General features: G+C 46.9%; 1 protein-coding gene across 3 annotated transcripts; it reads left to right on the forward strand.

The window, feature by feature from the left end:
• The first annotated feature begins 1,962 nt into the window (after nt 1-1,962).
• Nucleotides 1,963-27,530, forward strand: Cidea (cell death-inducing DFFA-like effector a). Of its 3 annotated transcripts, none has more exons than NM_001170467.1 (5): nt 1,963-2,005; nt 17,281-17,425; nt 18,523-18,669; nt 25,886-26,061; nt 27,127-27,526. In NM_001170467.1, exons 1-5 carry the CDS (start codon nt 1,968-1,970, stop codon nt 27,266-27,268), a joined length of 648 nt encoding a protein of 215 aa, NP_001163938.1. In that variant the 5' UTR covers nt 1,963-1,967; the 3' UTR covers nt 27,269-27,526. The 3 variants fall into 3 exon arrangements, with proteins under 3 accessions (NP_001163938.1, XP_038952597.1, XP_038952598.1); XM_039096669.2 differs by lacking the exon at nt 1,963-2,005 and adding an exon at nt 5,605-5,929 and having other exon boundaries at nt 27,127-27,530; XM_039096670.2 differs by lacking the exon at nt 1,963-2,005 and adding an exon at nt 5,605-5,814 and having other exon boundaries at nt 27,127-27,530.
• The last annotated feature ends 249 nt before the right edge of the window (nt 27,531-27,779 follow it).

A 27,779-nucleotide genomic window follows, 5' to 3' on the forward strand; every position in this document is an offset into this window, starting at 1 on the left:
CAATCTGTATGACAATCAGATTAGAGCTGTCCATCAGAACCTGGTGTGGCCATCCGTGGGTGCTGAAGGTGATATCATCACTAGCAAATCGTCCAGTAGTGAAGACAGGGCTCCTCCATCCATGCCTCATGTGAAAGTATTTGTGTTATGTATGTATAGCGAATTGCGTGATGGGGGAGCAGAAGGGGAATATCCTGCACTATCCTCTCCTTATTTTCCTAGAACTAGCTTGGTGGCCAGCAAGCGGCAGCAACCCTTCCTGTCTTTACAGCCCTGCCTCCAGGACGCTGGGGTTACAGGCTTCTCTAGCCTCTGTTTTGTTCTGTTTTGTTTTGGAGATAGGATCTCTCTAGGTAGCCCTGGCTGTCCTGGAACTTACTATGTAGACCAGGCTAGCCTCGAACTCATAGAGATCTTCCTGCTTCTGTCTCCCAAGTGCTGGGATTAAAGATGTGTACCACTATACCTAGGCCCTTCCCCCAGCTTTATTTTTTTTTCTTTTTTCCGGAGCTGGGAACTGAACCCAGGGCCTTGCGTTTGCTAGGCAAGCGCTCTACCACTGGGCTAAATCCCCAACCCCTTCCCCCAGCTTTATATGGGATCCAAACTTAACATTTTTCCAGCCCTGAGACAGCCCCTTGTTTTTTTAGAAATGCAAATTTGCTGGACGTAGAGACACAAACCTTTAAGGACAGAACTCAAGAGGAAGAGGTCAGGAGGATCTCTCTGTGAGCTTGAGGCCAGCCTGGTCTAGAGGGGTGGGAGAGACTAAGGATTTATATCAAAGGCGTTTAAATGAACAAGCAAATCCTTCAGAGGGCTGGGTTCTGAACCTGACTAAGCAGATGTTCACTCCCGTACCCTGTGCATCTGGACATTAGAATTTCTCTACAGTGATACTTTTTCCGAATAGGTGGTTTGAATGGATCAGTTCCATTTTCTCACCTCCTCTATGAGGTGTCAGTGGAAGGGTCTGCTAATGACCTCAGGTGGCTTTGGCCAGCCCCATAGCTCTGGGCAGGAAAGGCAGCTCTGAGGGCCTCTTGTAGGGTGTTCACGGGAAATTGCTTTTGGCTTCTACTTCCCTGCAAGGTCAGGTGAGGTGTGTTGACACCAATGACCCTGAGGAAGGAGCAGTCTCTGCTCCTGTGAGCTGTACTGGAGAAAAGGGCGATGACCGAGCCTGGAACACAGTAACAAGCTCTTGGACAGCGACTGTGAGCAGAGAGGAGCTTCCAGCAACTTATTCCAGAGTTTGTAGCTTGAGAAGAAAGTCAACTTTCTTCAACTTTGTAGCGAAACTCCGGTGAATGCTCGCCAACTCGGCTTTTCCTGGGCAGTGGCTGTTTACTGAGTGCACGAAAATCTTCCACCTTCCGGACCGATAAACTTTGCGCTTTCCTTCTGTGTCTCAGAAACTGCCAATAATTAGGAGGCAGGCTTATGCTTCCTCCACTCCCTCTACTCAGACTCTCTACTTACACCCACAGGGAAGCCCTGGCACCTCCGAGAACCCGAAGTGCTGAGGGTACGCGTGTCCCCAGAAACTTCCTCCTGTCCCCTAGGAACTCGCTGGCCAGCCGCCCAGCCCTGGTCCGGGCTTTGGAGACTCCAGCAGCAGACAGCCTGTTCGGACACTGCTCGCCCCACGCGCACCTGCTTTTCTACTGCCAAGCGATACCCCTGGCACTGGTGATTCACCAGTGTCCCCAGCCCCCAGAAGAGAAAAACAATACTGACAATAGCCACCAACACCACCAAATCTGGGGTCCTGGGGCCCTCTGTACCGTTTGTCCACGAAGGGGCGTGGCCCCGGGACCCAGGCGTGGGAGCCGGAACTACTCGCTGCTCGCAGAAGCGCAGCCTGTCGCCAAGATCTGGGCTCGATCGGGTCAAGTCATCGCGGGGCGGGGCGGACAGGGCAGTGATTTAAGAGGCGCGGCCTTGGGACCCGAGGACCCACACCAATGGAGACCGCCAGGGACTACGCGGGAGCCCTCATCAGGCGAGTGCTGCCCGTGTACCCCTGCGCGCGGTCACCCTTCTTTCCGAGTACTCTGCTCCTCTCCATTTCTTCTGCTCCCCAGTTCCTCCTGAGCCCCAAGTCACCATCTCCCCGAGCGTTCCCGTGAACCCCGAGCTCCTCCTCCCTTTCACACCCCATAGGCCATCCCTGTCTCTGCTCCCTCAGACGGCTATAGTCCCCCTGCCAGTCCGCACAGCCAGGCCTGTTCCCGCCCAGCAGCCCAAGGTTCCTCCGGAAAAGGGCTACAGCTGCCCAGTGGTGCGCTCTCGAGGTGCGTGGGAGTCCGCAAGTGGCAGTGGTGAACGTGGGGGTAGCCTCATTCTGTTGCACCTCTTGCAGGAGATGAGGAACTCGGGAGTGTCTGTGCTGGATAGGGCTTCTCTAGGGCTTAGAATCAAACTGGAGGGCTAGGAAGGAGTCCAGGCTTAGGTCCTCCGGGTGAGTGCGACTCTGCCTATCCCGGGGTGGGGGATGGGGCTGGATTCATCAGGTTTTGGAGCCGCATTTTTGGCTCCCAGCCAACCCCACTGGTCCCATTCCCCTTCGGTTTATCTCTATATGCTGACAGAACATTTTGGTTCTTGGTACTAGGACAGTATGAGGGTGTGTGTCCGTGTCTATGTAAGAAAGAGACAGAGACACAAGAGAGACGCTAAGGCAAGAGAGTTGGAGACACAGATTTGGAGAGAGAGACACAGAGACAGGGAACAAGAGACAGACAACGAGAATGAGAGACAGGGAGACAAAGAATAAGATATAGAGAGAAGAAACTGGAAACACAGAGAGAAAGAAAGACTGACAGACATACAGGCTCTCCCTATAAGGCCCAGTTTAGCTTAGAACTGGCTATATAATCCAGGCTGGTCTCCAACTTGTAGTCCTCTTGCCTCTGTTTCTGTAATCTAGATGACTGGCTTTCAGAGTCAGGGCAGTGACTTTACAGAACAGGTTGAACAGTGGGATCTTGATTCTCTAAAAACAGAGAAAGTGCTACAAAAGGAAACCTGGGTGCATAAAAATACAGGCTCCACCGTGACAGACCTCACTGTGTATCTCTTGCAGAGAAATGTGGGGAGAATAGGAGAATAGGGCCACCAAACTTGGATGCTCTGACAGCTGATGAGTCAGGGACATAAGAGAAACTGTGTGTCAGTTCATATGGTTAAAAAAGTAGTCACTAAAATGAAAAGGGGCTGGTCTTCCTGGATGGTTCCTGCTTCCTCTCTGGGAGTTGGGGGATTTGTAAAGGCTCTCAAATAACCAGGTATCCTACCTATGAGCAGCAGGAGATGTGTGGGTAGAACATCAATGTTTAGATGGGGAGGATCTCACAGCATGAGAGCAGCTCTGCCGGATTTCTTTTTTTTTTTTTTTTTTTTTTTTTTATATATATATATATATATAAGTACACTGTAGCTGTCTTCAGATACACCAGAAGAGGGCATCAGATCTCTTTACAGATGGTTGTGAGCCACCATGTGGTCGCTGGGAATTGAACTCATGACCTCTGGAAGAGCAGTCGGGCGCTCTCAACCGCTGAGCCATCTCTCCAGCCCATCTGACGGATTTCTTAATTCCTCCTGCAGTCTTCTCTTAAGCTCCTCCTGCTTCCTCTGCTCCTGTCTGTGCTTGTCCTGAGAAACCTTGTTTTTCCCCCCATCACTGTGTCCTGGTGCTTAGACTGGTCAGGGAACAGGGGCTGCTGTTTTCTGTCTTTACAGCAAAACGTGCTGTCTGCCCTCACAACACTTCAAAGCTCAAGGCCAAGAGCCGTGGTTCTGGGGTTCTTTTTCCCTTCTTCAAGGGCTGAGGTTTACAGATGTTAGCATTCAGTAAGCATCATTTTGCCTCAGAGTAGGATGTATGGAGTCTGGGTTTCCCCTTGAGTCTGATCATGAAATCGTTTACTGAAATCCAAAATGTATCCAGACCTGGGTGAGGTCTCTATGGTGTCATGTGTGAGGCGGAAGTGACTCAGTAAATCTAAACTCTGTGGAATATATGATCTACGATGACTCCTCCCTTGCAACCTGACAAGTCTGAGGGGCTTATGGCTTTTTGTTAGTGACAAGCTTGCTTCAGTCCTCAAAAAAAAAAAAAAAAAAAAAAAAATCTACCTACTTCCAAACCAGCCTGCTCTAATCCTTTGGCATGACTCAATTCCAAACGAAACTGGAAGAAAACCTATAGTACTTACTGGTTGGAGGAAAAGAAAAAGTTTTTCCCCTGCCCCATCCCTCTTTAAAATCCTAACGAGGGGGTTGGGGATTTGGCTCAGTGGTAGAGCGCTTACCTAGGAAGCGCAAGGTCCTGGGTTCGGTCCCCAGCCCCGGAAAAAAGAAAAAAAAAAATCCTAATGAGCCACAGGCAAGGCCCACAGCACACTGTGGTCTCACTGCAGTTTTACTTCTTGTCCGTGAATTTAAACAGCCCAGCGCGGTACACTGTAATTGTCACTCATTAGCTAATAACTGGATTCTGCCAGGGGAGTAACTTAATCAATAAGCACAGTATGAAAGACATACTTGTACTGAGGGTGTGGCTCAGTAAACCCGCAGGAAGGAAGCCCTGGGCCGAGATGGGAAAGACGGATACTTGTAAATAATTTGGAGCTCTTTGGGGGCAGAAGGACTAGCTCCAGGGGTAAGAGAGCTTGCTGCCAAAGCATGAAGACCTCAGTTCAGATCCCAGCTCCTGCATATAAAGCCAGGCCTGGTCACAGGCAATCAGAACCCCAGACCTGTGGAAGACAGAGCCAAGCGGGTGCTTAGGGGCTCACCGGCCACCAGCCTGGCTCCAGGTTCAGTAAAGACCTGGTCTCAAAAGAATGAAGCAGAGGGGATGATAGAGGACACCGGGTGTCCTCCTCGCCTTTGTGCGTGCTCCCGGATGCCTGGGCACATACCACCATCACAAATGACAAATTCTTCTTTAATGACTTTTAAAGTTTTTATTAGTGTGCGCATGTGCACACTATAAGTGTATGGGATGCCTGAAGAGGAAAAAACGATGTTTGGGGTCCCCTGGAGCTGGAGTTACAAATAGTTGTCAGCCACCTGACGTGGGCACTGGGTTCCCAACTCTCAGCTGCTGGGTCATCTCTCCAGCCCTAACTGCAGGTCCTGAAACAGCTCGTTGACAAACCTGTAACCACAGGAGACCTTGGTAATAAGGAAAGGGATTGGAGGCTTCTAGTGGAACTCTTGATGTTTGTAGGTGTTTATTATTACAGATGAGGTCTGCTTCGGCCAAAACTCTGAAGCTGTAACAAGGCTGATTTTTACCCTGGAAGGCCAACATGAGGACATGTAACTAACTATTCAGGCGATCCTCTATGGCTGGGCCCTGCTCAGGGGTACAGTGAGCGTTGTGTTAGAATGTTGGCTCATCCGGACAGATCACACTAAGCCAGTACAGTTCCTCCACCGGAGAGAGGTTTATTGTGGGGGAAAGGACAAAGGGGACGATGAAGAAGAAGGAAAGAGAGGGAAGGTCAGAGCTCTCTGCCTTTTATTTGGACTGTGATGTAACCAAATGCTTGGTAAAGGTGGGCCAGGTGGACGCTGGGAATCTATGGCGATTGCCATGGCAACAGAGGCCTGAGTCCTTTCTAGTCGCCTAGGGGTGACATCACTGTCATCGCTGGATTCAGAGGTGACCTACGACTTTAAAGCCGGTTCCTGACTGTAAAACCAGTTCCCGATGCCAGGAGCGAGTGCTTAACAAGTCTGATACCATGGGCTCCACTCCAGCACGGTTCAAAAAAGAATCAGAATGGCGTCCCTTTTGTAAGAATGTGGTTTTCAGCAGCTGCTCTTCCAGCTCAGAATTTATCTCGGCTTCACTGGTGACCTTAGAAAGACAACAAGTTTGCTACAAACAAATTTCAAGACCTAGTTTCTGGTCTGTTCCTGGGACCAAACCTCCTTTTACAATGTTACAAAGTGTCCAAGGGCTTCGGTCTGTTCTTAGAGTAAGCGTTCTGTCAGATTTCAAAAATAGATGAGGGTCAGGCAGACTCTTGAGACTTGTGGGCAAGCATGTTCCAATTGTGTGTGCTACCTACAAGGAGTCTTGTGGGGAGCTTGGCGATGGGAAGTCTGATCTGCTGGCTCTTGCCATTGGTCCTAGTACCCTTGGACTCCACCCTACAGAGAATAGACCCCCTCTAAACCTGATGGGCACCTCCGGATCCTCATCCCTCTCTCCACTTGCTGAAGTGTGACCTCACCATTGCCTACCTTAACGTTTTCACATATTCTTGCCCCTGTGGTGTTTGGCTGATAAAGTTCTGGCCTTCCCTTATCTTCATTCCTCATTTTCTGAACAACAGTGAAATATACAGTAATCACCAATTAGCCTCTATCAATAATATCATCAAAAATCACAGCTGGGGGGTTGGGGATTTAGCTCAGAGGTAGAGCGCTTGCCTAAGAAGCGCAAGGCCCTGGGTTCGGTCCCCAGCTCCGAAAAAAAGAACCAAAAAAAAAAAAAAAAATCACAGCTGGCCTCCATACATTCAGTGTCTGCCTCCAAGGATCCAACCAACTGCAAGGGGGGCAGGGGGGTTGATTGATCTTGTTTGGAGATGAGGTTGGTTGGTTGCCTTTCTTGTTACTAAGATTAGATTCTTCCATGTAGCCCAGGTTGGCCTCGGATTTGTGATCTGCCTGCTTCTGCCTCTTCAGGTATGGAGAGTGCAGTCATTTTGTACCATCTGCAGGTGAGTACAACCTGAGAGTGCAGGTGTGTACCACCTGAGGGTACAGGTGTATACCACCTGAGGGTACAGATGGTACCACCTGAGGATGCAGGTGTGTACCACCTGAGGGTACAGGTGTGTACCACCTGAGAGTGCAGGTGTGTACCACCTGAGAGTGCAGGTGTGTACCACCTGAGAGTGCAGGTGTGTACCACCTGAGAGTGCAGGTGTGCACCACCATCTCTGGCTCTTGAAAATATCTGTATTTTTCAGTTGTACCTGTGTAGACATGGCCTGTCCCGCTATGCTATCCAGTAGAACAGCTATTTACGTTGTGCTTGGTGTATTCAGTAGTGTAGAGATGGTCAAAATATACAAGAGGATGTGTGTAGGTTCTACAAACATTACATTTTATAAAGGAGCTTGAACATCTGTGAATTTGGAGATACTGGGGCCCTGGGGACCCACCCCCTGTGGATACAAGGAGAGAGCTATATTTTTCTCTAAGACCTAGTTTCAGGGACTTTCTTCTAGTGCTTTCAGGATAGACATCAGTCCATGGGTAGCCTACAAAGAAAGCTTTCTATGGGCTTTGAGGATGTTCCGTGTAGAATAGTGAGGAAGGCCAGTGGAGCAGCTGGTAAAAGAACCTACCAAAGGCAGAAAGGGCAGAGGGTTGGTCACAATACACTACAAAGAAGCCCCAGGTGAGCTCCCAGAGATGGATAAAAGTCTTTCATAGTAGCCGAGGGGGGTTACTTAGTCTTGTCTTGTGGGCCCTTGGTATGTGGCCCAAATCTGGTGAGCATTTGCCTATCCTGTAAAACGATACGTTTTATAGAACACGTGTTACTTCCCCCTTGAGACTGCTCTTGCTCAGGTGCATTGGATCATGGGAGTTGGGCTCCTGTGTAAGACACGTCAGTCCATGCGAACAGGTTCCACATAGTCATGTTAGCATGCGGGGAGTTTTTGATCTTGGTTTTGGCCTTTTCCCTCTGGTGTGGAAGTGTATGTCCAAGGGGAGGGGTAGCCATCTTACTGGAGAACATCCATGTGGACTGTCGTCAGTCTGTGGCTTCTTCTTCTAGTCATATTTTCACAAGTTCCCTCAGAGAAGAGTATGAAGCTCCCTCATTAGCCCCTCTTCTGGGAGAGCTGATGTATGACAACTTTCGAGAATATTCTAGGAAGTCTGATTTCTATAATTGATTTTATTTCCTCTGAACAATCTACTTCCTTAAACGCCGTTTCCTTATTAGTTTTCCTCAATGAGTTACTTCCCTTCCAATTTCATGGAACCGTCTGCACCCATTTTCCAAGGAACTAGGGAGCAGTGGCTCTCACTGAGGACAAGGTGAGAAGCGTCTGAGAATTCTGAGGCTTCTCAGTGGTCTTACTGTTTTGATTTTGGGGAGCTATCAAAGAAGAACCAACCCTTCTTGGAAGAAGGCCTTATGTTCTGCTCACGGCTAAGCCACACCCTCAGCTCTTCAGGTCCCCTGTCTTAACGTGGAGAAGTCAGGATATTGGGGGGTGGGGTGGAAATAGAAACCCCACTTTCAGAAGTGTGACAATGGCCAGATACAGCATTCCGTCTTTCCCATGGGACAGAGAGAGCAGAGGCTGCTCAAACCCTGTTCATTAACACCTTGCCCTGTGCGTTTAGCAGCTTGACCAACTGATCATTTAGTTGGGGCAGTCAGTACTCACGCATGTTTGTTACTTGGGTTTAGTGTGCATAAAAGTTCGATCTTAAGTAATCCCTCCATGTGTTAAAAGACAGTCTTGTTGTTGTTGTTGTTGTTGTATTGGTTCGGTTTGCTTTAGTTTGGTTTTTTCCAATACAGGGTTTCTCTGCATAGCCCTGGCTGTCCTGGAACTAGCTCTGTAGACCAGGCTATTCTTAAAAAAAAAAAAAAAAACACACAGAGAGAGAGAAACTGTTGAAGGAGGGTTTCTATTTAGGACTTGGGGTCACAGTGAGCCCAAAGAATCCAAAAGTTTTTGATTTTTGTTTTTCCATCTGAGCCTGATTTTTTTTTTAATACTTTGACACATTAAGACACTCATCCTTGATAAAAAGAAATGGTTGGAGTTTGATTTCTATGTGTGGGGTGTGTGTGTGTGTGGTGTGTGTGTGTATGTGTGTGTGTGTGGTGTATGTGTGTGTATGTGTGTGTATGTGTGTGTGTGTATGTGGTGTGTGAGTGGTGTGTGTGTGGTGTGTATATGTGTGAGTGGTGTGTGTGTGTGGTGTGTGTGTGTGTGTAGTGTGTGTGTGGTGTGTGGTATGTGTGTGTGTGGTGTATGTGGTGTGTGTGTGTGTATGTGTGTGTGGTGTGTGTGGGGTATGTGTGTGGTGTGTGTGTGTGTGGTATGTGTGGTGTGTGTGTGTGTGTGTGATGTGTGTATGTGTGTGTGTCTGTGTGTGGTGTGTGTGTGTGGTGTGTGTGATGTGTGTATATGTGTATGTGTGTGTGTGGTGTGTGTGAGTGGTGTGTGTATATGTGTGAATGTGGTATGTGTGGTGTGTTTGTGTATGTGTGTGTGTGTGTTCTAAGAGTCTTATCTCCAGCAGTGAGCCAGTTCTTGCTTAGGAAATAGAAGGCTAAGAACAATAGATCCACTGTTCTTCCTAGCCAGGAAGGCTACCCTGAGGTCAGGAGAGGTAGGGAAGACCACTGGTGATTGCCAACCCTTATCTTGTCAGACGGGAAAAGACAATGGGACTTCTGAACTCCTCAGCTGGGCCAGGTTACTGGAGTGGTTCTTGGGAAGACGTAAGTGTCTTTTACCAATGAGGAGACCTGAGGCCCAGGTAACTAGGTCAAAGATATGCCTTCTGCTGCTAGCGGCTAGACCTGGCATTTTTGGTTTTTCAATACGGGGCCCTGTTCTCTTGTGTCTCCTACTTTATTCTGCCATACTTTTGACTTAGCCAATAAATGGAGTGCAGTGGGGGTGGGGAGGACACTTAGGCAGACCCTGGGCTCGCTGAGCAGTTTCCAGAGGCTTCATGGGAACAGCAAAGGCCTCTTACTCAGAAGTAGGAGATACACTCTCTACAGGGGGTTCCGAGTCTCCTGTGGGAAGGACATAATTTGGTGGGACTGACACCAAGGTAAGAAAGTTCTGGTTAGAGAGCCAGGTGTGGTAACACCAGATGCGATTATAGCACTCAGGAGGCAAGGCAAAGGCAGGGGATCAGGTGTTCTTGGTCAGCTTGAACTACATAGTGAGACCCTGTTTCAAAATACCCCTGGCCCCCCAAAAAATCTGGCCCCCCCAAAAAAGCTGGCTGTATATTCCTAACTCTGAAACTGGCACTGCTTAATGACCTTCTCCATTGCCTGCTGTCCCCGGGCCACTGTCTCATAACTCATAACTGTGACTTAGAGGTGTCTTGCTAGTCCGTTAGTGTGCACAGGATGTAGAACTCTTGTCGTCCTCTCCTCCTCTAGAAGATATGACCAGCTGGCTAGAGCTTCACTTGGTATGAGTAGGTTGAGAACAAAGTTGGGATTATGACTGGGATGCATAAACATAACTAGTCCCCAACTGCTGCCTTCCAAGCCACCAGGTGTGGTGGCACTGCACGCATTCTGCCCTAGTGTCAGCTCAGCCCTATGTGGACATCTTGTGCCTTGGGTTGTGCAATAGAGACCTGGTACAACTCCTCCGAATCAAGGCAGAAGTTCAGGAGCCAAATGCCAGGGCCACTGCTATGCTAGACCCATCTAGGTCTACGGTCAAGGTTCCACGGTCATTCAGATGGGAGGGCTGGGTCAGGGCCCCGTGGGTCTAGCCCAGTCCCCTCCACACAGTCTCGAGGGAAGCATCTATTGTGCAGCCACTTTACACTTCTGAAAAGGGAAAGAATCCAGTATATAATATAAGCTGTGCTTGGGACTGGAGAGAGAGCTCTGCGGTCAGGAGCGCTTGCCGCTCTTACAAGGGACCTGAGTTTAATTCCTAGCTTGGATATCAGGAAGCTCACAGCCATTTGTAATTTCAGCTTCAGGACTTTTGAGCCTCTGACCTCCTTGGGCACCTGCCTTCACTTGCATATACCCGAAAGCAAGCATACACACCGATACCTAATTAAAAATGATTAAAAAATAGGCTGGATGTGGTGGTACAAAACTTTAATCATAGCACTCAGGAGGCAGAAGCAGGCAGATCTTCACAAGTTCGAGACCAGACTGGTCTGCAACGCAAGTTCCAGGCCAGCTAGGACTACATAGAGAGATTCTGTCCGCCCTAAAAGAGAATTATTATTGTAATAATAATAAAATAATCACGATTTGAGCTGCTGTGCTCTCGACCTGGTTGCTTCAGGATGTTGTAGATTGTTTGTGATCCAGTTCTTCCACCCAACAGAAACTTTTGGCTTAGGAGGGCAGATGCCACATCCCATCCCGTCACTTACCTTTATCACTTTGGATGACCTTGAGACACCGTGTTGGGTCTCAGCCTTCCCATCTGAGAAATGGGGTATGGTGCTGTGGTGACCGTGGTGCGTTTGAAGAATCACCATGACGGGTGCTCAGAGGCGAGCAGTATGGGGTCCTGGGGAGGCTGGTTGTGTGCATTTCAGACCAAATCGTTGCTGACAACCTAGGTCTAATTTCAGAGTGTCAACTTGTTGGTGGAGCTATAGGAGGGGGAGAGGAATGGAGGAGAAAAGGGAATAAGAAGTTACAAGTGGCCAGTGTTGATTGGCAGTCCCCTCTTCTAAACTTCCTTACATGCATCAACACAGATAGCAACCTGACTTAACCTGACAGGGTTTTTTTTTTTTTCCTTAATTTTTATTTTACGCGTATGACTGTTTTACTTGAATGTATATATGTGCACCCCATGCATGTAGTACCCAAAAATGCCAGAAGAGGGCACCATATCCCTTAGAACTGGAACTACCACTGCGACCCACAATGTGGGCGCTGAGACTCAAAACCAGGTCCTCTGAAAGAGCACCTACTGCTTCTTACCTGCTGAGCCATCTTTCCAGCTCCTTGGAATATCTTTTCTCATTTTATATTTTCTTAAAGATTTATTTACTTATTTAATGTATATGAATACACTGTAGCTGTCTTCAGACACACCAGAAGAGGGCATCAGATCTCACTACAGATGGTTGTGAGCCACCACGTGGTTGCTGGGACTTGAACTCAGGACCTCTGGAAGAGCAGTCGGTGTTCTTAACCACTGAGCCATCTCTCCAGCCCTCCTTGGGATATCTTTATGGGTCTGTTCCCACGTGAGGAAGAGCCCTTGGGTTAAAGCTCCCTGTGTGTCACACCCCTGCTTTCCACAGAGGCTTAGCCATCGGCAGGCTCAACAGCACACCTGTCACCTGATGGAGCTGTGTTTAGGGCGTGTCTTAATGCTCCATTTCCCAGGATTATTTCTCTCCTTTGTTGAATACAGGCTTGCAAGTCGTTTGAGGGCATGCAGTAGCATTTCAGAGGCACTCTTTCATGGCGACCAACGTGTCTTGCATTTAATCGCGTGCCCTTCGTTTGTGCCCTTGCTGCTTAGCTCACGGTGGACAGTGACAGTGAATGCCTGGGGCTGAATCTGAAGTTTAAGGTTGTCCTCTGCTGCATAGGGGATTAATTGAAGGCTAACCTGGGTTACATGAGAGGCTAACCTGGGCTACATGAGAGGCTAACCTGGGTTACATGAGAGGCTAACCTGGGTTACATGAGAGGCTAACCTGGGTTACATGAGAGGCTAACCTGGGCTACATGAGAGGCTAACCTGGGTTACACGAGAACCTTGACTTAAAACAGCAACAGGAACAGGCCCATCACACTTTGAAATTTAATTAAATATTAACCCCAAAATGAAACAAATTTTGTTTTCCTAATTAACTACTAAAAGGGTGCCTATCTTTTTCGTTTTCACTAATCCACCACACTACTTCTTCATAGTTTCCCGTTAACAAAAACTGAATAATGGAGGGTTGGGTCGTTCTCAGAAAATGTTTTGATGTTGCTGTAGTCATTTCTTTGGTCCACGTTGGCGTGATTTGGGGGGTACATTTTTTTAAAAGTCATCAGTAAAGATCTGCCTCAGCTGAAGTCTGTGACTTAGTCTCTGCTTAGGGAAGAGAATATTAAATGATAGTAATTATCTCTGAGAGCAGACATGAACAGAATACACCAGAGGGCCTGCTGTTTCCCATGTGGTAACCTGGCTTAGCAGAAGGTGTAAAATTTCACATTCTCCAAAGAATTAAAACTAAATACATGGGCTGGAGAGATGGCTCAGCAGTTAAGAGCGCCGACTGCACTTCCAGAGGTCCTGGGTTCAAATCCCAGCAACCACATGGTGTCTCACAACTATCTGTAATGGGATCCGATGCCCTCTTCTGGTGTGTCTGAAGACAGCTACAGTGTATATAATGAATAAATCTTTAAAAATAAAAACTAAATACAAAAATTCATGGAACTCAGGACCTAGAGTTTCCCCCTTCTGTTCTTCTGGTGACATTCATGATGTTTGTTATTGATAAGGCCTAGGTAAAATGTTAAGGCCTAGGTAACTGTTACTTGGCTACCCTGGGGTTATAAGGAAATTTTTTTATATGTCTTTGCTGTTACTAGGAAACTTTCTAATGCCAAGATCGATTACATCTTTTGTTATATTTTGTGCCCTTGGAAACCAATCATGATGAAAGTCAATAGAACTGTTCTGTATAGTTACCCACGACAAGCTTGGACCCAAACCAACCACCCAACAGCCCTTCCTGCTCCTGTGTAAACTTTCATGGCATAAACTGCCCCAGGGAAGGACCCCAACACAAGAGAGACACCCACACCAATGTAAGAAACTATTTGGAATAAGACCTCCATTTTGAATAGTGGCCCAGGAAAGTTTAAGTTCCCAAGGGGGAAACCCCATTTTTAAGAACAGACAGATCTGTTTGATCTGTGGCAAAGGGATCCGAGTCTTAGGACTCTCCGAAAAGCAATTAGCAGGTATCTATAAGAGCAGGAGTAGAATTTGAGATCTAATAAAAGAGGTGTGTGAGTGTGTGTGTGTGTGTGTGTGTGTGTGTGTGTGTCTGTGTCTGTGTGTGTCTGTGTGTGTGTGTGTGTGTGTTTGTCTGTGTGTGTTTGGGTTAAAGGTCATGGAACATTTAGTGCAAAGGGTTAGATGTACAGATTGAGCAGAGATGGTTTTAGAATGATGAGAAGCATCTTTAAGTCTATTCCGCAGACAACCAAAGAGAGTACCAAACCTCAAAGCTACAACTGAGCTGTGAGCACCCAGCGTCCATCCGGTTATCAGAACTCCACTGATCGATGCTAAAATAACAACAGCATGGGGGAGAACTATGAAACGTCTTTTCGTATTTTACATATCCTATAGTGTTTTTAATATCTTTATAACTTGTATGTATATGTTTTAAAACATCCTTTTAGGCCCTCTAATCTTTTTTATAACATACTGAGCTTTTGAATATTCTCAGCAACTTTTATAGCCTTACATTTTATATATCATATGTATAAAGTTAATATATAATGTATATAATTTTAAATTTTGTAATTTTTATTTAATTGTTAATCATGAGTCATAGATGGTAGCATGAAACCCGTGGGCAAAGCAAATCTGTCTGTCCTTCTTCATAAGAGATTAGTAGTTTTGATTAATTAATAAACTGATTAGTAGTTTAATTAATTAATAAGCAAACCCGGTGAGGGATTACCTTGAGGTAAGGAGCTAGTTGTCTGTTGTTCTCTAGCTGTCAAGCTACAGTTGGCATAGCTGTCAATTTGATCAGAGACTTGAAGAAGGATCAATTTTAATGCCAGAGACTTGTCCACATTTATTACCCAGGCAGATGCCCAAGGCTCCTGCATCTCTATGGCACCAGGGGCAGAGGCCGACTCTGGCCATCCAGCCCAGAAGATGAAGAGGCTTTTCCTGTGGAGGAGGAACATGAGAGAAACTGACCTCACCTTGTCAAAGCGTGGCAATCCGTTCTCCAATGTCCTCTGTCCACAGTTCAGGCTAGCCCTGGCAGCCCTGGCAAGACATTGGGGGTAGTTATGCCCAGTGGTTATTGTACCAGGTAGTGCCTTTGTGACCATATCTTCTTGGAGACCTTGGCAGGGGTGGGGCGGTGTCACTATCAGGCTTTGGGAGTCTCTGTCATGGTAAGTTTAAACATATTAAATGCCTTATTCAGCTGATCTCTGACAGGTTTGAGGGCCAGTATTTACCTAGTATATCTGAGTTAAACAATCTTTGTCTGTTTTTAGTTATCTGTTTTAAACTATGCCTTGCAAATATAAAATAGGAGACTAAATAAAGCTTTAATCTTATAATTAATTTATTTTTTTTCTTTTTCTTTCTTTCTTTTTTTTTTCTTTTTTTTTTTTTTTCGGAGCTGGGGACCGAACCCAGGGCCTTGCGCTTGCTAGGCAAGCGCTCTACCACTGAACTAAATCCCCAACCCCATAATTAATTTATTTATTTCATGTATGTGAGTACACTCGCTGTCTTCAGACACACCAGAAGAGGGCATCAGATCCTGTCACACATGGTTGTGAGCCACCACGTGGTTGCTGGGAATTGAACTTGGGACCTCTGGAAGAGCAACTGGTGCTCTTAACCACTGAGCCATCTCTCCAGCCCAATAGCATCAGTTTTTAGCCTGATTTTAAATGTATTTTTAACATGTTTAAAGGATCTGATCATTTCCTCACTATCAATTCCTGTTAAATTTGAGCCTTAACAATTGCAGTTTTGAATTGAAGCTCTTTTAATATCAAAATAAAATAACCTATAAAAACCTCCACATTTTATAGAGACTAGGAACTTTCCTGACCTTGGCTGAGAGAACTTTTGCCAGAGCTCAGGCAAACTGAAAGGGGGCCAAGGGGTGGTGGATTCCAAGAGCCAGTGATTTTTAACCTCTTCAATGTTGTACACTTCCAAAATTTTTAGAAGGCAAAACCGAGTTTGGACAGTGCAAAAGCCTCATCAAGTGGGCTATTTTCATGTTACAAAGTTTGGTTTTCAACAAGAAAGGTTTTTGTATACAAATATGTGGAGGTGTAATTTTAATACCCCATTAAAGAAACATTGTTTTAAACCCTATCTTTTTAAGTGTGGTTTTAAGACAGGACAGAAATTGCACATCCCAGTTTAAAAGTATCTTTAGAGATCTGTTTCTTCGGTCAGTTCACGCCATGTGTTGTTGCCCAGAATGGCTTTAACTCCTGAATGACTTGTTTTAAGCCAACTTTTTGTTATAGGTGTTACAGATTTTTAACCATACCAAACTACCCTTCTAGGCTGATCTCAAAACCTTGGCTGGGACTCTGCTCAGGGGCAGAGTACTAACCTAGCAGTCACAGAACCCTGAGTTCTAACCCTACACTAAAAATAGAACAAACGAAAACCCTGGACTGACTAACACGTTGAACAGTATTTGGCTTTTAAATTAATTCTGCGCCAGTGTTATACAAATATATACCTACTTGTCTGTCTAGCGACACCAACTCTCTAACTTGGCTTAGCTGCTTTTAGTCACTAGAAATCATATTCTCAAATGTTTAGCTTTACAACCCATCCAGTGAGGTGGCTCAGAGGGGAAAGGCTCTTGATCCACAAGACTGGCAACCTGTGTTTGATCCCCAAACCCACATAAAATAAAAGGTGAGGACCATCCCCCGGAAACTGGTCCTCTGACTGCCCCTCACACACTTCAGCATGTGTACCTACACGGACACAGCATATACATGCGGACACACATGACAACAATAATAATAAAATACATTTATATTTGGGGGCTGGAGAGATGGCTTGGAGAGTACACATCATTCTTGCAGAGGACCCAGGTTCGAGGCTCAGCAACCCCATGTAACCCCAGTTCCAGGGAATTCAATGCTCTCTTCCAAACTCGACAGGTACCAGGCACACGTGTGGTACACCTGTATATGTACAGGCAAAACGCTCCTGCGCATAAAATAAATAAATCTAACATGTTTTGAATCAACATTTGATGAATATAGTTTGGAGAGGAGCTGAGGACCACACTGAGGCCATGCCCGGGTGCGCTAAGCTGATCAGTTACTAGCTTGCTCTTTGGAGGTATGGATAGATTAACAGTTAGTAATTCCTATGTGGTGTGTTTCTTTTAGACACAAGTATTAAAATTGCATTATCTGTGTGTGTCTCAAACCCCTTCTTAAAAGCCTGGGAGCTGGTGGCACATGCCTTTAATCCCAGCACTCAGGATGCAGAGTCACACAGATGTCTGTGAGTTTGAAGCCGGCCTGGTCTTCAGCTCAAGACTAGGACAGCCAGGGCTATTACAAAGAGAAATCCTCTGTGTGCGTGTGCGTGTGCGTGTGCATGTGTGGTGTGTGTGTGTGTGTGTGAGAGAGAGAGAGAGAGTGTGTGGTGTGTGTGTGCATGTGAGTGTGTGTGCGTGTGCGTGCATGTGCGTGTGTGTGTGTTGGGGGTGGGTTGCAGGAAGCAGAAACCAGACCCTGTCTGAACAGTGCTCTCCTCTGTGCCTCCTTCATAGGCCCCTGACATTCATGGGGTTGCAGACGAAAAAGGTCCTGCTTACCCCCCTCATACACCCTGCTCGTCCTTTCCGGGTTTCAAACCATGACCGAAGCAGCCGGCGTGGGGTGATGGCCAGCAGCCTGCGGGAACTTATCAGCAAGGTACTGTGGTCACAGCCTCAGGTACCCTTTGCTAGCTCAGAGTCCGGGCCTGGGGCACTAAGCCAGTGATAAGACACAAGCGTTAAAGGAGACCGTATCAGCTGGGTAGTGGTGGCACAGGCCTTTAATCCCAGGACTCTGAGTTCGAGGCCAGCCTGGTCTACAGAGTGAGTTGCAGGGCAGATAGGGTTACATAGAGAGCTTGTCTCAAAAAGGGGGGGGGGTGGGAGGGGAAGGGAAGAGGGGAGGGGAAGAGGGAGAAAGGGAGGGAGGAAGAGAGGATGGGAGAGAGGGAAGGAGGAATAGAGGAAAGGAGGGAGGGAAGGAGGGAAAGGAAGAGGGAAGGAAGAAAGGGAGGAAGGAGAAAGGGAGGGAAGAAGAAAAGAAAGACAGTATAGTGGTAGAGCGCTTGCCTAGGAAGCGCATGTTAGCTCAGTGGTAGAGCGCTTGCCTAGGAAGTGCAAGGCCCTGGGTTCGGTCCCCAGCTCTGAAAAAAAGAACCAAAAAAAAAAGAAAGAAAGAAAGAAAGACAGTATATCAAACTCATCAGTCTGTTCGTAGGCTCCAGGGCTTTGGGAGGAGACATAACAAGCAAGTGAAGGAAGGGGTCAAAGTGACATTCTATCTCTGCATATGGATGACTGGGGCCCAGAGGTGAACAACTGAAAATGTAACTGTTCTTCTTTGACAAGGGAAACTATGACCTAGGAGATCTGACCAGGATAGACAGTGTTCTCAGCCAAGTCCCAGAGAGATTCCTACAGAAATGAGACGTAGGCATGACGTGGGCATCCAGCCCATGAAGCAGGGGTTGAGGTGTTGCATGAGGCCATGCACTTAAAGTACAAGGTGTGCAAGGCCATCTGCTTATTCCTGTACATGATAGGCAATCTCGGAAACTGTAGACATGCACTAGGTCACTCTAGGAAGAGAGCGCTCTTAATCTGTCCTTCTGAATGAAGGTTGAATCACAGATGCCTGTCAATGGGTTTCTTCACCAGCACGGCTTTATCCCGGTCAGCCAGACCCCCTGAAACCTTAACATAAACGTCATCCTGTTCCCTTCATCCTCTTCCTGTGCTCCCTTGCAAACCTAGACTCTGGATGTCTTGGTCATCACAACTGGCCTGGTCACGCTGGTGCTGGAGGAGGATGGTACCGTGGTGGACACAGAGGAGTTCTTTCAGACCCTAAGAGACAACACACACTTCATGATCTTGGAAAAGGGACAGAAATGGACACCGGTAAGTACAGCCTTGCTATGCAAACAACTGGGTAGATGGTCTACCTACAAGTGCACTGAGCAAGCCACATCTTAATCATAATTAAATACTTTATACTCACCTCTCACCTACCAGCTATAGCTACAACCCTCAAAGGCATTCTCACACATTTCTAGAAAAATCTGATGTCTGAATTTAGACTGTGTGATTTCTTTTTTTTTTTTAAGATGTATTTATTATATGTAAGTACTCTGTAGCTGTCTTCAGACACACCAGAAGAGGGCATCAGATCCCATTACAGATGGTTGTAAGCCACCATGTGGTTGCTGGGACTTGAACTCAGGACCTCTGGAAGAGCAGTCAGTGCTCTTAACCACTGAGCCATCTCTCCAGCCCAACTATGTGATTTCAAATAAATTATTTTGAATCATGAGCTTTATTTAGTCAGTGACCTACCCTAATCTTGTGTGTGTGTGTGTGTGTGTGTGTGTGTGTGTGTGTCTGTACTCATCAACCTTCCACACTATAATAAAATACTTGAGACAATTAACTTAGAAAGAAGAAAGGTTTATCTTGTCTCACGGTCAACAAACAATGCAGCCTCCTTGCTGAGACAGCAGATCCTTGCAGGAGCAAGCAATGGGGCAAAGCCACTTGTATTAGAGGCAGGAAATGAAGACAGCAAAGAAGAAGTGGGTGCCCCATGATCCCTTTTTCCATCTTCAAGACATAGGACAAGCTTCCCTACCCCCCTACAAATCGATGTCTAAAACAACAGGGTTGAAACATAGTTTGCAACCTAGAAACATGGATCCACCCCTGGAGCACACTAACATCAGTATGACAGATGTGCATCAGGACCACCCGTGTCACCTTTGTGAACGGTGGCAGATATTGTCAACAAACCACAGGTCCATTGCGGTGGCATGAAGATGTAATACAGCCATCACTGTATGTCCAGTGGGATGCAGACGTACAGACAGCCATCACCGTGTGCTCGTTTAACTGCATATAGGTTGACCTGCCAATGCCTATTTACTGAGTAGATTGCCCTTCAACCTTGAAGACACATGGCTGCAGCTACAGGCATTGTCTGTGGAAATCCCATCACTGTGCTGAGAGAGCAGCACATCAGAAGTCTTCATTCCGGGATTCACAAAGGGTCATGAAGACTCTGAGTACCTGTCCTTAACAAGGTTTTCACCAAAACAGTCAACAGATCCAACCAGAGGTTCTTACCTGGGGATATTTTGCCTGTAGGAGCCGTGGTGTAACAACTAAAGACGGTCTAGAATGACAGACTGGGGACACTGTTGTTACTGTCGAGAAGGGAAATTGCAATGCACACCCCTTGCAACAAGAAATCACCCAGTTCCAAATGTCATTTGTGCCAAGGTTGAGAAACTAGAAGCCATAAGTACAGACATTCCCAATCCTCAAGACTAAAGTTGAGAAATTAGAAATATGTGTTGACTAATAATAACAGTAAAGGCTATAGCTTAAACCACATATTCTAATAAGAAGATATATTTAAAAAAATTTTTTTAAATAGATTTTATTTATTCCCTTAATATATGCGTGCTCTATCTGTAGGTACACATACATGCCAGAAGAGGGCATGAGATCCCAGTACAGATGGTTATGAGCCACCACGTGGTTGTTGGGAATTAAACTAAATTAAGGGCCTCTGGAAGAGCAGATAGCGCTCCAGCTTCAGAAACTATTTTCTTTCTTTCTTTTTTTTTTTCCTTTTCTTTTTTTCGGAGCTGGGAACCGAACCCAGGGCCTTGTGCCTGCTAGGCAAACGCTCTACCACTGAGCTAAATCCCCAACCCCAGAAACTATTTTCTTAAAGTAAATAAAAACAAACAACCACTCTCCAAAAGAGAGCAAGGAACTATACTTTTTGTATTTTTGCAAACCTCTTTAATGTCTAGAAGACATTTGAATTCTCAGAGCTGGAGAAATGGCTCTGCAGTTAGGAGCATTCGCTGTTCTCGGAGAGGACCCAGGTTCAGTTTCCAGAACCCATATGGTGGCCCGCAGTCATCTGTATCTCCAGTTCCAGGGATCTGATGCCTCTTCTGATCTCTGAGTAGGGGTGCTTCATATACTCAGGTACGCACGCACGCACCATAAGTGATTGTCAGAGATATTTTTGCGTTTAACCTGCTATACTCTATTGTTTGGGTGGAATTATGAAGGAAATCTGGCTGCAGATATGAAGACAGAGAGGAAACAGTGAGGGTACTCACGGTCTTTTCACACCATTGAGAATGCTCTGCTTTGATTCAGCGTGAGAGCCAACAGGTGCCGGTTCCACAAAGCTCAGCTTCCATGGAGAATCTGAGGAGGTCCCAGTGGAGTTGATTACTCTGCTCCACTGAGCTCTTCGGTCTGTCTTGCGTTTTGAAAGGATCTTTCATCAAAGTGATCTTGAAGCATTATGCTTAGATCATTTGGAAAACCCTGACTTTGAACCGAGGTGTAACTTGGTGGTGAATGAAATTCACGAGCATGAGGCCCTAGGTTGGGTCTCGAAGCCCAAAGGAAAAACAGCAGAAAAAGAAAAAGAACAAAATAAAATAATGGTTCACTGAGCCACACATGTTCCCTAAGCATGCTGTAGAAAATCAGGACCTAGGGGAACAGAGAAGGACAATTGTCTTTTCGTATTTATTGTATAAATAGCTTTAACCCGGAAGGGATCTTAAGCTTGATCCTCTCTCTCCAGACCACACTGTGAGAACTTCTGCATTAAACCATTTCTAGGTCATTCAAAACTATACAAAGTTGGCAATATAGTGTTCGTGGGAAAGCCAAGGTGGTTTCCTCCTGCGTGCTGGTGAGATAGCCAGAGGAGACTCACAGGACCTCTGGGATAGATAAGATCTTGTTTTATCTTATTATGACATTAAAGCAAGCTTTATTTGTCCACAATGGCTGCATCCTACCGAGGTAGGCTTTAAGAGATCAGTGATGGGCATGGAGAAGGTAAGATTCTTGTAGTTTAGGAGTAGGGGCTTTCCAAATGGGGGATTGGGCAAGCAAATAAATTGGGTTGCAGGAGCAGAACATAAGGCAGGGTTGGTCCAAACCTCCCGAAACAAAGAGGTGGTTGTTGTTTCCTGGAAAGGGCAGTACAGAAGCATTAGGAGTCAAGGTTACAGGTTGGATATAACGTAATCTTTGAAAAACAGATTTAATCATACGCAGGAATGACTTAGTTTGAGTTTCCTATAAGATGGCTTCAAAGCCCAAGATGGCGGCTGGTTTATCAGATGTGCACCATGTATGTGCTTGGCACCCGCGGGTAGTGTTGGGTCCCCTGGACCTGGAGTTTCAAATGGTTGTGAGCCTTCATGTGGGTGCTGGGAACCGAACCTGGGTACCCTGTAAGAGCCATCCTGCATCCTCCTTAAATGCTATTCTTAAAATAGGCAACTAACTGTCTTAGTGAGGGTTTTATTGCTGTGAAAGGACACCATTACCGTGGCAACTCATAAAGGAAAACGTTTAATTGGGGCTGGCTTGCAGTTCAGAGGTTAAGCCCATTGTCATGGCAGGAAGCATGGTGGCACACAGTCAGACACGGTGCTAGAGAAGGGGTTGAGATTTCTACATCCAGATCCACAGGCAGCAGGGAAAGAGAGTGAGACACTGGGCCTGAGCATCTTAAACCTCAAAGCCAGCCCCTTAGTGACATACTTCCTCCAACAAGCCATGCCTATTCCAACAAGGCCACACCTCCTACTACTGCTACTCCCTGTGTGTCTGTGGGGACCACCACAGAAACCATGCCTATAAAATACCTTCCTCTTCCTCTTCTTCTCCCTCTTCCTCTTCTTCCTTTTCTTCCTCTTCTTCCTCTTCCTCTTTTTCCTCTTCCTCTTCCTCTTCTTCCTCTTCCTCTTCTTCTACTTCTTCCTCTTCTCCATCTTCTTCCTCCTCTTTTTCTTTCTCTTCTGTCTCAACTTCCTCCTATTCTTCTCCCTCTTCCTCTTCTTCCTATTCTTCCTCTTCTTCCTCTTCCTCTTCTTCCTCTTCCTCTTCCTCTTCTTCTACTTCTTCCTCTTCTCCATCTTCTTCCTCCTCCTCTTCTCTCTCTTCCTCTTCTCCCTCTTCCTCTTCTTCCTCTTCTTCCACTTCCTCTTCATCTTCTTCCTCCTATTCTTCTTTCTCTTCTTTCTCTTCTTCCTCCTTCCTCCTTTGTCGTCATCATCGTCATCGTCATCCTCTTCCTCCCCCTCCCCCTCCCCCTCTTCCTCCTCCTCCTCCTCTTCCTCCTCCTCCTCCCTCCTCTTCCTCCTCCTCCTCCTCCTCCTCCTCCTCCTCCTCCTCCTCTTCCTCCTTCCCCTGGAACTCACTATATAGACCAGGCTGTCCTGGAACTGACAGAGATCCACCTGCTTCTGCCTCCAGGAGCTGAGATTAAAGATGTGCACCACCACTGCCAAGCTTCCAATTCCTTCTTCTCCTGAGCTTTTTTCTTTTGACTGTTACTGCTGGGAACAAGCTACCTGTGGCTTGTCACAGGTCAGGCTGGTGTTCTCCCAGAGTGGTTCCTCTATCCCTGTCTTTCTGTGTGAGACCTCCAGAGCGTCTGCTCTCATTCTCAGAATGGTTCCCAGCAGAGGGCCTTGGCAGATGTGTGTCCTGAGATGGGAAGGTCACCTCACTATTCCTGAGGCTGGTGTCACCACAGCGTTCTCATGGGGTGGTGAAGCCAGAGGATATGGGCCAGGTTGAGGTTCAGGGGGAAAGGAGAACCACATGCCAAGGAAGGTGGGAACACTGGTCAGGACCCCTGTTCCCGGCACCTTTAGAGCAGAAGCATGTGACTTCTAAGCTGTGGTTCTGGGAACTTATTATAGCAGCGATAGAAAGCTAACACGGATGGAAAAGGTGTTTGCTGTTGGTTTATACAAAGAGAGTTTAGAGGCAAATTCAGAAGTGGCACATTTAAGTCCTACACAGTAATGGGACCTAAGAAATTCAGCACAGTGCCAAGTCATGCTAAGATGTAGTAATTGTGTACCACACTGAAGGGTCAGCTCAGGCCCTGTGAATCTGAAATACTTGGTTGGTTTGAGGACTGGATTTTGAGGGTGGAGTTGGGGTGGTAAGAATGGAACCCAGGCTTTCACAGATAGGTACCTCTCATGCTCTACCACTAAGCCCCATCAAAGATTCTGGAGTCCTCTCCTGGCTTACCTCCTCAGCCATTTTCCTGTAGGGTAGAAATGGTGGCTTCCTGAAGAGGACAGATTGCCACATTGCCTCAGGAAGGTTATCCCAGAGGCTCCTTCTAAAGGGAACAAAGATTTCAACCAAGAAACAGCCACCAGATGTCTCCCTTGCTCAGTCCCAGAATCCTAAAATCCCAGGGGAATATGCTGTCTGCCACCCTGGAAGAAGACAGTGTGTCTTCCAGCTGTGCCCTTCCTCTCTGAGAGGCTGTAGGATCCTGAATGCCCACATGTGAGGACCCCTAGCCTAGCACTGTGATAGCATCTTGGTCAATTCTACAGGCAGCCTAAAAGGAGCGTCAGGTAAACTTTGAAAAGCCAGAAAGCAACGTGAGGCAGTAAAATAGAAGCAGAGGGAGGCAATAGATTTAATTCCTTCTATTCCTTAGCTTTGAATTTGTTTGTTTGTTTGGAGAAAGGGTCTCTTTTCATAACCACAACTGTTCTGATGCTTGCTATGTAGCACAGGCTGGCCTCAAACTCATGGAGATCTTCTGTCTGCCTCTGCCTCTGCCTCACAAGTATTGGGAATAAAGATGTGTGCCACCATGTCAGACTCAGTTTTGGATTTTTAAAACTTTTTTTTTAATTTTTATTTATCTAATGTATATTACAGATGGTTGTGAGCCACCATGTGGTTGCTGGGATTTGAACTCAGAACCTCTGGAAGAGCAATCAGTGCTCTTAACCACTGAGCCATCTCTCCAGCCCCAGTTTTGGATTTTTAAATGATGTTTCTTTCTTGGGTGATGGATGGTAGGTTTAGAAGTGACACAGGCTCTTATGCGGGGTACACTGGGCAACAACCAAAATCACTTGTCATCATGATCTGGGTGGTAGGAAGAGGGGGACACCGACAGTGGCTTCAGCAAGAAGGACTGGCACGCTTTTAGGGGTTACTTATGTTTTAATTTCAAGATTGATTGATTGATTGATTTCATGTATATGAGTACGCTGCTGTCCTTGACATACCAGACAAGGGCATCGGATCTCATTACACATGGTTGTGAGCCACCACGTGGTTGCTGGAAATTGAACTCATGACCTTTGGAAGAGCAGCCAGTGCTCTTAACCATTGAGCCATCTCTCCAGCCCCATGTTTTAATTTCAAATGTATTTGATCATGTTGTGTAATACTCGAAGTTTTCCAGCACTCCCAACCCCCAAAGCTCCTGAGGCGTATGGGCTCTTGCATCATCTAAGCCTGACCCTGAAAACAGTGGGGCCTGTGTGTGGTAGGGAAAAAAAAAACCCACTTAGGAAAGCAGCTCTTGAGCCCCTCCTACCCTGCGACTGGGACTAGAGATTGTACTTGAACCCAGAACCTTGCACATGCGAGGCAAGTTCTCTCTCACTGAGCCATCTCCCTGGACTTAGCATTTGAATCTTGGGATGCCTTTGTTCTCTCAGGGTGTGACAGAGCTATCTACAAGTTTTTGTAGTACGTGTCTCTCCCAACCTGAAGGGTCACCTGGTATCCCTGGGACAGAGTGATTCCTTAAGTGGCTAATGTTTCCACACAGTCATCTGTCCTCCTCGGCAGTTACTGGAAAATAGGAGACACCCCAAGAGACACGAGTTCCAGCATTTGCTTCATCAGAGGCACTTGTGAAGTGAAACAGAAATAGTGCTTTCTGTTCCTCCATGGCTATGTGACAGTTGCAAAGGAGTCCTTTCATCCTCAAGGTCTGGCCTCAGGGCTCTATGCAAACAAGCAAGGAGGCTCCCTAAGACAGGTACACCTCTCTACATCAGACACTAAATCCTCAAAACCAAAGCAACGTATCCGGAATCACAAAACTGTAAGTTGTTGAGGGAAGAGATAAGGGCACTTGTAGTATAACACGTCAGCCTGATGGTCACTTGGCAGGAATAATTAGAACTGACAGTTAGGAGACCCAAACTTTGCCATCGCCCCAGAACTGTGTGGTTTTTGACTGTCTTTGCCAGCATGGGTTCGAAGCCTGTTCCTTGCTTCTTTACTTCAGGGCAATAAGTATGTCTGCACACAAACAAAGAAGTCAGGAATAGCCAGAGTCACCTTCGACCTATACAGGCTGAATCCCAAGGACTTCCTCGGCTGTCTCAATGTCAAAGCCACCATGTATGAGATGTACTCAGTGTCGTATGATATCCGCTGCACAAGCTTCAAGGCCTTGTTAAGGTAACAAACTCCAGGGGATATCGTGGGGGCACAGTGGGGGTCTGGACACACCCACGTGTGGGACAGGTGGCTCCTCCTAACTTGTCTTCTGCCCCAGAGCCCAACAACAGGGCTTGGATCCTCTGTTGTCAACCGGTGTGCTCTGACCCACGTGGTCTTCAACTTAACTTTTAGATCACAGACTTATACCAAAAAGCGCAAAGCTACATCCCCAACTGGACTTTGTGCTTTTTGATGTAAGTGTGAAATAGCTCAGTGGTAAGTCATTTGCCTGGCGTGTTAGAGGCCCTAGGTCCAATACCCAGCAAGGGACACACCCATGCTGGCACCACGCTCGCACCACGCTCGCACCACGCTCGCACCACGCTCACACCACGCTCGCACCACGCTCGCACCACGCTCGCACCACGCGCTCGCACGCCATGGGACCTGGCCCAGACGTTCCGCTGATGTGAAAACTGGAGAGAAAACTTCGGAGACCAGGAAGAGAATTAGAACATGAGGAAACACTTTTTGTTGGACCTAATCTGAAATGAGACTAGTTCAGTCTCGGGACTTCAGAGGCTAGGACAGGGCAAAGTGTCCTCTTGTTGTGAGGAGCAAGTTGAAACACCCCCAACGACCTAGCCTCCACATGCCCTATCAGAGGATCATAATTCTGGTTCTTTCAACCATTTTCCTCAGTTTTACTGGTCTTGTCACCTTGACCTTGGGGTTGTAGGAGCAAGCCCCTCACAGTCACCTGGCTGCTAGAATCCTCGGATAGCAAGCACATGCTCTGTGCCGAGGTTCTGTGGGAGTTTCTACTTAGGCAGGCCCCTGCCAAAGTTGCTTGAGGGCCCTGTCCCCAGTAGGTGGCGCTGGAGAGTACTGGCAGCCCACCAGGGAGCAATCAGACACTGTGTGCTTTGAAAGTGGTATTACATGGATGCCGCAACTCCCAACATGATTGGTGCCCCCTTGGAGCTTAGTAAGGTGGGGTGGGGTAAGGCATTCCCATCATTCCATCTCTGGCCAGCCCAGAGAATCGCACGCCTGATGTGTCTTTCTCTTGCTTTCTTGCAGGAGTCTGCTGCGGTTCGCATCCTATGCTGCCCAGGTGACCGGACAGTTCCTGGTTTATGCGGGCGCTTATGTGCTCCGAGCACTGGGTGACACAGAAGAGCAGCCATCCCCCAAGGCTAGCGCCAAAGGCTGGTTCATGTAATCAGATCACAGATACAGAGGTCCAGGGACCCAGCTTTCACGCAAATTCTCTACCATCTGTTACAGGCTGTGGGATGTCAGAGGAAGGAACGGGGTTTGGTGGTGGTACCCAGGGCAGGACCGAGCAGCAGGATTCCCGCAAGAGAAAGGAGGCAGATGGGCCTTTCAAGAGCTTTAGGAAGCGACTAACAGCAGAGTGTCTGGGAACATACGAATCAGTCTCTTGCATATTGTAATAAACCAAACACAAGACTCGCCATTAATACTTGCCGTGCTTCCTTGCAACTGGTTTGTCTCTCTGGAGAGGACCACTCACACAGAACGAAAACCAGAGCCAAAGACAGAAAGATAGATACCACTGCTGTTTGATCTTTCTTTTTAACTTTATTATATTATTTGGCGTGTGTGTATGTGTGTGTGTGTGTGTGTGTGTGTGTGTGTGTGTGTGTGTGTGTTTACTTGTGTGGTGTCTATGCAACATGTGCATGCGCTGCCCCAGAAGGCCAGAAGAG

The sequence above is a fragment of the Rattus norvegicus genome, chromosome 18 (genome assembly GCF_036323735.1).
Source record: "Rattus norvegicus strain BN/NHsdMcwi chromosome 18, GRCr8, whole genome shotgun sequence".
Classification (NCBI taxonomy): Eukaryota; Metazoa; Chordata; class Mammalia; order Rodentia; family Muridae; genus Rattus; species Rattus norvegicus.